Source organism: Nelumbo nucifera, chromosome 4 (assembly GCF_055504915.1).
Source record: "Nelumbo nucifera cultivar China Antique chromosome 4, China Antique-T2T, whole genome shotgun sequence".
In the NCBI taxonomy this organism is placed as follows: domain Eukaryota; kingdom Viridiplantae; phylum Streptophyta; class Magnoliopsida; order Proteales; family Nelumbonaceae; genus Nelumbo; species Nelumbo nucifera.
Window position 1 is genome coordinate 28,872,612 of NC_142652.1, and position 12,450 is coordinate 28,885,061.

Genomic DNA, 12,450 nt, shown 5'->3' on the forward strand with positions numbered 1-12,450 from the left:
CCAATATAAGTTCATTACAAATGGATCAGGTCCAACCAATCTAATAAATATTTTAAACTATTTTGGTCTGGTCCAATTTAATGTCTGGACCATCCAATCTGTTCAAATTTATTTTAATTTAGGTTGGTTTCAATCCAAACCTAGTCCATTAACACCTATATTCTTATCTTATATCAATGGATCAGATGACTCAATCCAACCCAATTCAATATAAATTCATTATGGATGAACCAGGTCTAATCCAATCTAATAAATACTTTCTTAAACCATAAAGTCTGAATTGATCCGGTTCAATATGTATTGTTGGTCCGCCTAATCCGGTTCAATATGAATTGATCCGGTGTTAATGAACCAGTCCATTAACACCCATAGTACCTACAATATAGACTTTTTGAGGAAAGTGCTTGGCAATTTATAATAGAAAACTATTTTAAAAAATTCTGAGGAATAAACTTGTCTATTGGAAGAAAAAGACAAATAAAAACATGCTCGAACAGTGGAATGAATAATGAGGATTATAGTTATTTAGAAGGAATCTTAAATTTACCTCTGTTTATTTATTTATTTTTTCATCATACCACATCCAAAAGGCAGAGGAGGTTCTAGTGGCTATCTCAATAACTGCCAGCTCTGCTGGCCTTCTATTGCAAAAAAAAAAGTACTTTTCAAAAAGGCACTTCCATTTCAATTACGGTATTTTGATGGGTTAGTGAAGAAGGGCTTAACCCTCCAAGAAGCCATATAGGAAACTCTCTAGAACATCCTTGATTCGGCTTTCTGGGATGTCAACGAATGCCCAATAATGATGTTGAGATGCTGAAGGAGTAAGAATAAGAGAAACCCACAAAAACAGAGGAGCAGAAATCAAATTATCAATCATATCAGCTTAGGCACAAAAAGAAAGTCATATTCAAGTTTTTATGGACCAAGGCCAACAACAACAGCTTACAACCTCTTTAATAACTAACTTATTCAATAAGGATAAAGCAATAAAGCATTCAGTTCAGCAACAACTGTTATCTAATGGCCAAATGAGGGTGGGTTGAATTTATGGGGCTAGACTAGCTAGTCAGTTTCTCTCTCTCTATTTCGAGAGAGGCTGACTTTTGTTCTCTTTGTTCGTCGTCGGCTTTTTGCCTTCGAGTTTTCTTTGGGGTGGTTCCCTTCGGGGAGTCCCCTTTCTCTCTGTTTTAACTCCCATATGGTTTTTCCTTTTCTTTTGTTGCCTTTTTCTGTTCGTTTGCTCTTTTTTTCTCACCGTTATTTTTTGCTTTTTTTTTGCGTTTTTTTTTTTCTTTTTCTTTTTGAGGGTGTTTTGACATGGAGTTATTTCTCTTGGATTCTTTATTGGGCGATCGACACCCGTGTAGTCTTTTTTACGTTTTGCCATCCATGATTGAGTCAGTTTGCGATTCTTCGGCAGATGCAGTTCATGGTCAGTTCCGTTTACAATTCTCTGACGAAGGCAGTTTTGGATGGCGGTTACAATCTCTAGTAATGGTTGTAATATGTGAGGCTTTGTCGTCTTTTGCAGATTGGAGACCTCCCATGTCAATTACAGTCTCTTTTGGAAACCTCTTCTATTACTTTCACTCGCAGTTTGTGGTGGATTGGAAATGTGTTTGTCTACTTCTGTTTGGTGATTTTAATTCACCTTTGTTTGGTTGCATAAGTTCTTTCAGTTCTTCTTCATCCATTTTTATATTTTGTTTTTCTTGAAAAATTGTATCTGTATTTTTTATTGGCCTTGTTGACAATTCTTTGTATCAATTTCTTGAATGAATGAAATATACTTTAAGGCTAATCTAGTAGATAAATTATAGCCAAGCGAGAAATGTAGGCTTCATTTGTTCCAATTAAGATCATCATCATTCATGCCTTATCCCAATTATATAAGTTCGATTATATGAATTCTGTTTTGCTAATTCATTCTATTTAAAGCATGGTTTTAAAAAACGACCCGAAAATGGAACCATTCTAGCCATCAGTTTCCGGGTCGACGGTTCAATCGTTCAGTTCAAATGGACGACTCCGTTCAGACAAAAAATAAAAAATGACCAAAACCATTGAACGGGTCGGCGATTCGACCACCCGGGTCAACGAATCGTTCATCGATTCAACGATTTTTTGCCAGAGACCAGGTTTGGGGTAAAACGGAACCGGTTGACTGGACGATTCTCAGGCTGAACAATCCAACCATCTGGGTAAATGGTGGTTCGAAAACCATGATTTAAAGCTATATCCACTTTTAAATTAGTGTTTAAATCATTTTTTACTATTTCTATCTATGTCATTTTTACTCTATGCCAAGCTCTTCTAAGCCCATATCTTTTTTTCTTTCCTTTTTTTTTCTTGAAAGCCCAAAAGCTACTTCATTGCAAGATTCTTTTACCAGTACTGGCAATAGAAGATCAGGAAAAGAGGAGCCCGGATCACCTGCCAACAAAACACGTTCCAATCCTCTACTAACATGATCTTACATTGCACATCTATACATGATGGATTTCACTTTTATGGTGGTCCCAGTTTCACGGTGAGATGTGCAGTATTAGATCAAATTGGTAGAGGGTTGGAATGCGTTTTCGTTGGCAAAAATTCTCAACTAGGGGAAGAGACCATGTGACTGGTCCAGAGAGAATACAAGCCTTCTTGGCCATAAAATGAGCTGCACCATTCTCTGAAGTTAAGCCAAATATGTTTTTCTAAATTTATTAGGTTTTTCTTTTTTAATTTTTTATAACAGGCCACACAACAGGTGATAGCCCTCCCCCAAACCCCTAAACCTTCCCCCAAACCGGGTGAAGGGTGGGACTCAATCACAAGTCTTCAGTCTTCACTACAATGAGATCAGATCGGTGCCTAATAGAGGGCTAAGGGCGCCCCACATCATCCTCCCACCTGTGTATGGGGAATATCTCTCCATGATAAGAACGGAAGATGTTTCTAATGCAGATGAAATGTGAATGTGAGGCGCCAATGTGATCTCCACTACAACCAGCCATAAACTTTACCAACATGTTCAGTCTAGCCATAAACTTGAAATTTTGAATAGTCATGATAACACCTCTTTTATCATGTTGACATAAATATTTATATTGCTAAAATATATAAATAAATAATGGTGAATAGTAAATTGTCCTTTATACCCTATCAACCATTTCACTTAGAAGCTAGCTCAACAAAGACTATGGATTCTATCAATTCTTGATAGATTACTATGGAACAAGGCAAATAAGATGTTGTCTTTCAAAAAGTTACATTTTTCAATACTTAAATTATTATTATTTTCCCTTTTTATTTTAAAATTGGCAGACGCTGTTTTTGGTAGTCAAATTGACAGAGAAGAAACAAAACACAGTTTTTGTCATCCTAGGAACAGAAATCAATGTTATGAAAACCAGACCATATCAAACAGTTGAATGGGTTAAATGGGAACAGGATTTACATCTACTTCGCAAAAGTGAACCGTGGTGAGAAACTATTGACAATGTTCTAATGCAAGTTCATATGCGAGATGGGACACGTGTAGGACGGATTACCGTATCCATTCCAGAGGAAACTATTAGTTGTGCGTGGGGATCTGCTGCTCACAAGATACTACAGCCACACACATTCACACATCATTGAGAACATCTCCCAGCAAAATGTTTCCGCGGCTGTGCCAAGGCCTGTGGGTAGTAGTAGTAGATCTGATACACCTAACAACAGTAGGGATTGTGGATTGATTATGTGAGTTTGCCTTCGGTCAGTGCAACGCATGTTCTAATATGAAATTGAACCAGGGGTTCAACATTCTTTTGGACTGTATAGGAAAGGAAAAGGTTAAGTAGTAGGAATGACATCGGGGTAGGGATTATATATGATGAAGACGAAAATGGTTCATCAATAAATGAGGTACAGAATCTGTTCATTCCCCCGTATCTGATAAGGTGGTTCGGACTGAGTTTAGTCTGCAGTGCGAGGCGGGCTGTTATGCCAAGCTGTGAGGCCGAGCTGGAGGTCCGAGCTAGGAGTTGAAAGAAAAAGAGGTTAGAGTGCTTGGGTAAATTTTTATCCAAGAGAACACTCTGATGCTTAAGTCAGTGAGTGGTTCTTAGAGAGATAAAATACGAGAGAATGAGAGCTTATGTGCGCTTATTCCTTGGGAGTTGTCCTGGGGTCCTTTTATAGCTCCTTGAGGTTCAGGTGTTGTAAGGCAACATCTCTGAGCCTTGTGCAGAGCCGTTTCCTAAATCCTGAGGTGTATTGGTTAGTTAATGGCTAGATCCAAGCTGCGGTTACAGGTCGCTTGCTGGCCTAGAGGCGATCAACTCGGTGGTTCATTCTCTGAGCTACGGTTACAGCGTTGTCGCAGGCGTTATTTGCGGGACTATTTCGGGCAAGCTGGGGATGTCGGCGGATAGAGCTTGCCCTAGCTCGACTGCGTGTTTGATGCCAACTGCCATGTGTTACTCCGGCGAGCTACTCTATGGTATTGGACGTTGTGGGCCGAGCTTATTCCAGCTCGGCTGCATACCTGGTGTTGGCTGCCATGTGTCAAGCAGGCAAGCTAGTTTGCTGAGGAGAACGTTGTAGGTCGAGATCACTCTATCTTGGCTTCGTATTTGATATTGACTACTACATGTTGAGCCGGCGAGTTGTCTTGCTAAGTGGGATACTATGTCACTAATAGCGCCCACGTGTCCATCACGAAGTGGGTTGACCAAAATACTCCTCATCAATATACTTACCGTCTCTGACCTTGACTTTGAAACAAATTCCTAATATTAATAGAGACAGGATCACATTTATCCCACTTTGAAACAAATATTATATACTTACCGTCTCCATCCCTCATATCAATGGAGACGAGTTCCCTGTTGGGGATCTAAAGCCTCGAAATTATTTAACTATTTTTTTTTGAAGAATAAATTTATTTTAAATAAAGGAAAATCTTAAAATATAAATAATAATTTAATATATATAATATAAATAATATATATTAATCAGGATCAGAGCAAGGCATGGAATTCACTCCCCATCCTGGCCTCTATCTCCCACCAACATCACTATTAATTTCTGCCATGTTCCATCCCCACCAAGGCAATTTACTTTGAATTCTGAATGTAGGAAATGTTGTTCTGAATTCTGAAAATTATCAAATATCCATTTTGACCCCATGTAAGAGAGTTTTTATTTGTCTTCCTAAGGGTATCATTGGAAAATAAAAAATTGTATGATTGCACTTTAAGAGATAAGAGATAATAGAAAATGAACAACCAATTTTCTCTTAAGAAAAAACGAAAAGGCCCTAATTATAAATCAAGGACTGTGTAATAAAACCCGACCACTCGTTAAGGCATTGCAAGACTTTGGGAAATGCAGATGCTTGCCACCAAATTTTGTGCGTGGTCTGCCTTAATTATCAATTGTTTCACACAAAGGGACGACCTAAAAGATCTTGCTGGATCCTCTTTGCCTAGGTGTTTTCCAGTACCAGTACCACCTTTCCTTGTGACTAGTAAAAGATGGCGACTATACTTCCCTAGCTGCTAGGTACCCAATAAGCGATACCTTGTCTAACAAAACACCAAAATAGTCCATTTCCTTTGGTACTTTGGGTTTACTGCTAAAATGGAGTCTCACATAATGCTTCCCAATCTCTCTCTACCCAGAATTTCTATTTCTCACAGTCACTTTGTTAGTTTTAGATGGCTATGACTCACGAGTCACCTACTATTCAGCTACAATTTAGGGGTGGGTTTTGAGTTAGATCCGTCCAAATCAATATTAATTTGAATGGATTGGATGAACCAATAAGACATATTGAATTGGAGCAGTCCAGAGTCCAGACATAATGGTCCAAAGTATTTATTGTGGATTGGATTGGACCCGGTCCATCCATAATAGGTTTATATTGGATTGGGCAGATTGAACCAACATCTTTTCCATGAAAAATACATGTGTCAATGGATCAGGTTTGGATTGTAATTGATCTAAATTAAAACCGATTTGAACAGATTGGACGGTCCAGACATTGAAGTTCACCGATCCAAATCCGTTGATGGTCCATTTGTGATGTATTCATATTGGACTGGATCAGATTGGATCAAATCCGGTCAATTGACACCCGTAGCTACAATTATTGGTGTGCCTCCAATCTTAAGAACACTGTTCGTCAAGTTCTTGTCAGATAAGCTCTGTATCTGAGACTACATTTCTAATTGTCTCATGGGAAGGTTTGCTCTTTTTCTTTTACTGATGTAGCAGCATTTACCAACTGGGAAGACTGATTGGTTAATTACTTCCCTTTAAACATCTTTATGTAATTTTTCCCTTGTGTGGTTCTTGAGTCGTTGTTCTAGGGCTTAGGAACTTCAACTTTGTTTGTTCTATGCAATCCTTGGATGCCATACAGTGAATGGCATCGTTGCAGCCTTGTGCATTCAACTGATGCTTACTGGTCATGGTCTAGAAACTGTAAAAGGAGACAAGAAGCACATCTTTTCATTTTGGGTTAAGACCCAAGTTGCTGAACCAATAAAAGAACTAAAGAAGACACAAATGAAAGCAATCCTAGTTGAATCCAGCAACTTTATCATCAGCATTTGTGAGGGTGTGCTGGAGGATGTCACAAATGATGATGATGCGCAGAGCAACTAACATTGCTACCATGGTGGAGAACTGTGGCATTAAATTGTCAACCATTTGATTGAATCCATCTACACGCCTTGTGTTGGCAAGAATCAAAGTCCAATCCACTGGTTAAACTAGCTTCTGAATCAATGCAGCACTAGAGAGAGAGAGAGAGAGAGAGCAGGTTAAGAAATTTGCAGTAGAAAAGTGGCAAAGATGAGCTGGTATCCATGGTGAATCAGTGAATCCCCCAAGTGGTCACCTTCGGGTCCTGAATTCTTGAGAAGCATGCCACCTCCATATCAGAACCCAATAATGGAAACCCACCACTTAACTTACCAAACAACAGTGAATCCCCAGAGCTCATCATTGTATTCTTGGTCTGATATAGCCACAAACCACTATACCAGATCTGTTCACCAAGTAGCAGCATATCCAACCATGTACTGAAGCTCCTGTAGACAGGGTCTGACATACTTATATGGGATAAAAAGAACAGCTTGCTTTGCTGAACAAAAAACCGACTACGGTAAGGTGTCATACAGTTTTTAAGAATTAACAACCAAAATGGAGAAGGAGATCAGGATTCGGGGCAGTTAATTAAAAAGAAAAATTACTTGTGGTGTTTATCTAAGGAAAAAAGGGGTTAGGATGGAGATAATTAGATAAACCAAGTCAAAAATTAAATATGAGATCGCATAGCCGTTAAAGGTAATGTTGAATTGTTGATTCTTCATGTATGAACTTTCTTTAGAATGGTATGGACTCAATGGTGGGTTCTAATATTCTATGTGACACGTGGCAAGTTAGCGGGCCTCAGGTTACAATCTTTAGGTGGTTACCTATGTCAGGCTTTAATGAGATTCTATCGACTGTAGCGACAGCCTTAAACCTTATACAAAACAACTTTGGCTGATCCAACTGCAACGTAAGAAACAGCTAGCACATCCGAGGGTACTTTTGTATATACACACGTGTTTTGTAATGCTTTTTTCTATAAAAAATATATATATATATATATATATATTCTCAAGATACTCTTTCCCATGTGAAACTGAAACCCAACCCTTGAAATGGGTAATGAATTGGTTGATGCCAATCAGACGGTTAATTTGGTAGTTGGGATTAAGCCTATCGGGCTCCTCATTAAAAATAAAATAAGAAAAAAGAAAAAGAAATGGAAGAAATAGGGGGGGTGCCAACTGGCGTCTGAAAACAGGTGGTGGCGTGGTGTAACTGTACTCTCTCTTCATCTATTTCTAATGTCGCGTGGAGGATAGCAGCTTTTGCACGCAGGATGAAGTACATATCAGACAACATGGTGCTGACAATGACAAACGGTGTGGATGAATAATCCGAATCCCATTTCCTAATCACCCTAACTAGTGAACAGTGGCTCCCCCCATCAACTCTCCGATCTTGAGGACCACCAGAATCCCGTACACCCATCCAACAGGCCACACTCCCCCCTCCCTCCCCTTTTAATTACTTTATTAATTTATAAACAGCTAATGAAACGAAGCTCGCCCCTTACCACATGAAGCTGAGAGGGCACACACGTGCACCTTTGCAGGGGTGTCCTTGCACTCTTCTGTGGGACCCAGCGCTGCAACCCCATGGGGCCATAGTCCGACTCTCTTCCCCACCTCGTTTTGTTCAAACTTCAAACCTAGTGGGACCAGTTTCGTATAACGTTTGACCTGGTCAATACTATTGAAATCCCGCCAGCCCTATTTTCTTTTGGTGCTGTTCTGATTCTCCCTTTTTTATTTTTTTATTCGTCTGCCTAATTTTTAAGACCGTTCAATTAAATATCGTATTTATCAGAGACGTCCATCTTCGTTCATGGAGTTGTTCTCCGGTATCGGATACCATAGAAGGGTGTGTCTTGGTAATTTCATTTTAAGCATTGCGGCGCCATCTAACTGTCAGCCAACCTGACGGCTGACGCTAATAGACGGTTATTACTCTCTACTGTAGAAAGAAGAGTACAAGCAAGCCGATGTGGAAGGCTGAATTGCTGGTCCCAGGCCCTCAGCAAGTCAGCATTACAGGGAAACCCTGGTGACTGGCTCTAGATGAACAAATTCTGTTTTCATAAGCAGAATTGTTCCACCCTGCATCTAGATCAAAACCACAATCATCGTCATCTTCATAAAATAGGTGACAAAGACCATTAGAGACCCAGAAAATGTAATGTTAAGGAAAGCAAAAACGCGCCAGATGTTATGCAGGAAATGGAGGTTCTGCCATGGAAGAGACCTGCAATTCAAAGCTTTATGTATTATATTTATTTCAATAACTAATACAAAAGACTGACCAAAACACAACATTTTGAGTAGAGCTTGCTTTTTTACTATATGAATATGATGATCTCAGAGACTCAGACCACCTTCATTTCCCTTAAGAACATCAACAATATAACACAGAAGAAGAAGAAAAAAGACCCAGATCCTTATTTTCTATAACAGAGAGACAACACAAACAATACCAATGACCAAACAACTTGCAAAGAACATACAACCTAAGATTTACCAAACCCACCACCAAAATTGATTTTTTAATCTCCTATCCCCTTCAGAACATCATCTTATAGTGGTTGTGAGGTCCTTATCTGCTGTTTAGAGCTGTCCGTTGGCAACTGTGCCGAGGACTCCGAAACCACTACAGCCGAAGTCATGGTTTGGTATTGAGGAGGCAATGTGGAACCTGTAGGCTGAGCGTAGTATATTTGGGCATGTGTAGGATCTGCAAATTCGTATGTGTAATTACCGGTGCCGGCAGCGGCGACGGCGATGGACTGAGAGGGGTGATGCATTTGATGGTAACCCATAAATTGTGGTTGATGTTGATCAGAAGACATGTGAAGGAGAGGTGGTGGGGCGGGTGTAGCGGCTGTTCTGTACATATTTGGGGCCAAATCGGGTTTAGAGGGAGGAGCAGTCCTAGCGGGATACACAGGTGCAGCTGACTCTTTATAAGCTGCAGGAGTGTGAATCATAGCGGGAACTGGAGGTGTAGGTGGGCGACTAGATGCGATGGTGGAATTCTCGCCCAAATTAGTGTGCACAGGCAGGTTGTAAGGTTGGTTCTGCCTTACGGGCAAGAAGTACATTGGGTAATGCTGATCGAGCTGCTGGTGATGCTGTTGTGGCTGTGGCGGAGGATACATTGGGTAGAAAGACGAGATGGGCAACGGCTGCTGGTGGATGTAATGGGTGCCGGCATGAATGAATTGCTGTTGTTGCTGCTGATGTTGTTGATGTTGATCCAATTGTGGAGTCAATACATGCCCGGAATCCTGAACTTGTTGCATTTGGATTCGATAGCTCGGATCAGATATGTTGCTCTTTGGATCAACAGGGTTGGAAGAAACTCTGTTTTGTGCAACTTGTACAACTTGCTCTTGATATAACACAGGTTTTGGGCGAGACATCGCATTTGCCATGCTATTGTCTCTGCAAGGATTATAATAAAATTTAAGCCCATTTCGAAACTCAGAACTTGTTCCTACCTAAAGTACTGATCAATGTACCGGAAATGGAAAACAGGAAGAACAAACACAGAGTAATTTAAGGTATACCTCGCAAGTGAATCCGGCGAAGGTAAATCAACGCCACCACTAGTCTTTTGGCTCAACTGCGTCGGTGCCGGCGGCTGCGGCGGTCTCCGGAATCCAACGGGAGCTCCATGGTCGGATCTCTCATCGTCGGAGAAAACCCGATTCTGGTTTTCGCTAGCTGCAGCAGCAGATGTAGAATTATTGGCGACTGCTGATGGCATCGTTGCGGCGGTAATAGTGGTCGGAAGAGGAGGCGGGGAAGACAAAGCAGAAAAACCCTCCTCTTGTTTCTGCGCAGCTACAGTCATATGTGAGAAATGTTCTTCTAATCCAACCTTGTGATCCTGGGACCGAGGCCCACCATCCTCTACATGAACCCGAATTGGAGGCAAATTTGATAGAGAAGGCGAAGAAGACGCCGACCCAAAAGAGGAATTCGTCTCTAGCATCGGCGAGTCGGGCACCGACTGAACATCTTGCCCTGGTTTAACTTGCTTATTATTACCTAAGTTTTCTGGTTGAGCCTCGGTATCAACAGAAGAGTCGATAGGACCATCGTCAAGGCCCAATAAACAATTAACCGAAGCGGAATCGGCCGAAAGACCTCTTGGCAGAACCCCGGCACCGTTGAGAGCGTCCACGAACCAGTTCTCAGACTTTGAGTCATCGAGAAGTGACCCCATCGATGAGGCCGATTCAGGCTTCGAAGGGAATAGAAACAACCGCAGGCGAGAGGGCTTCAAAGAGGAAGCTGAGGTGCGATCGTACTCTTCGATCATGTTTTCGAGATCCTCATCGGTGGTGACGGAGATGAGGGAGTCAAGGTCCTCGTTGGGGAGCTGGTACTTGAGGGTGAAGGAGCGACCGTGGAGAAGGCTGCGGGAGAGACGAGCAGAGAGGTCCGCCAGAGAAGAGAGACGGTCAACGACGACGATGCGGGTGTCTCCGCCAAGGTAGCAGAGAGACTTGTCGTGAGGGCGAGGAACGATGTGACCACCGTAGCTGCACATCAGGCGCAGTTTAGCGCCGGGAACCGGTGGTAATGGCTCATCCCAGGAATCTGCGTTGCGGGAGCGGGGAGAAGAGTCGATGGAGTCGGCGTAGCCGATATGGGTGTTGGCGACGGCGGAGGGAGGTGGCGGAAGTGGTGGCTCCATTGGCGAAGGTGGGGCTGAGCTGGGATTTTTCTCCCTTTAGGAGAGATGGAAAGAGAGAGAAAGAGAGGGTGCTCTAATTGGGCGTCGATGCTCTTATACTACTTGCTTCCACGGCCCACCTTTTCTTTTTCTTGTCAAATTGTCATCTTGATTTTTCGATTTTCTTTTTTATTTTAATATTTCCCTTCAGATACGGGAGCGTGTAATAGAGAGACGGAACACAATAGAGGAAAGATGGGGTGCGAGAAACAAACAGCGAGTGTTGTCGTGATAAAAAAAATAGTTTAATTAATTATTAATAGGGTGTTTTAGTGGAAATACCGAAATGTGTACTCAAATTTAAGCTTCTTTATTTACTTTTTTTGCTTTATAAGTCTCACACTATTTTCTATTTTGTGTAAGTGAAGAAAGCGAGGGTGGCGCTCTCTTCAGTCTTCTCTTCAGGTGTATTCTGTAATGTATCACTCTGCAATCTGCGTCCTGGGCGGTGGACTGATATAGTACGGACTACAGACTAGCAATTCCAAGTTCCAAGTTCAAACCGTGTGAAGCAAAATGCAAGACAGAATAAAGAAGCTTAAAAAAATATTACACAACACGTATAGTAGGAAACCATCAATTACCTTGGCAAAATTAATGTATGCAGGGGTAAAGTGAATATTTTGTTTTACTCCCAAATTTCCAATGCTGACTCACTGAGTTGGTGACAAGGGCAGATCAAAACTGTTTACATCAACCCTGGTCCCCTTTATTTTTTGAAAGATTTTTTCATGAAACAAATCGCCAAATATGGTTGCTTTTTTTATTTACTATGCGGCACATGGCTATTGGCTAAAAAAACTGCATGTCCAAGGGAAAAAAAAAAAGAAGGGAAGATTTTTTTTGCCACATCTTTTGGTAATAAATGATGCTGGAAAAGTGGAAATCATCCATCCATTCTATTATTGTGACTGGTGAAAATGGTTAAATTTTGTAATATTAATGAAACATTGAGAGGTTAACAAACTATATGATGCCTTTAGGGTTACCACATCAGCTGTGATGTGTCAAAACATGGGAACTTTTATCTTAATTTTAAAAGTTTTCTTCATTAATTAATGCTGAAAATTAATAGTT

The 12,450-nt window shown here is 41.0% G+C and overlaps 1 protein-coding gene across 1 annotated transcript; it reads right to left on the reverse strand.

The window, feature by feature from the left end:
- Positions 1–8,874: 8,874 nt before the first annotated feature.
- Positions 8,875–11,413, reverse strand: LOC104613306 (uncharacterized). The gene is made up of 2 exons (XM_010281072.3): positions 10,199–11,413; positions 8,875–10,073 (listed from the first exon to the last, which is right to left on the reverse strand). Exons 1-2 carry the CDS (start codon positions 11,332–11,334, stop codon positions 9,206–9,208), a joined length of 2,004 nt encoding a protein of 667 aa, XP_010279374.1. The 5' UTR covers positions 11,335–11,413; the 3' UTR covers positions 8,875–9,205.
- Positions 11,414–12,450: the final 1,037 nt, after the last annotated feature.

Excerpts from the sequence above, each read along its gene's own strand:
- LOC104613306 (XM_010281072.3), bottom strand. The coding sequence starts at position 11,334 with ATGGAGCCACCACTTCCGCCACCTCCCTCCGCCGTCGCCAACACCCAT. Across the intron at positions 10,074-10,198 it reads TCGCCGGATTCACTTGCGAG|AGACAATAGCATGGCAAATG; the intron begins GTATACCTTAAA and ends TAATCCTTGCAG.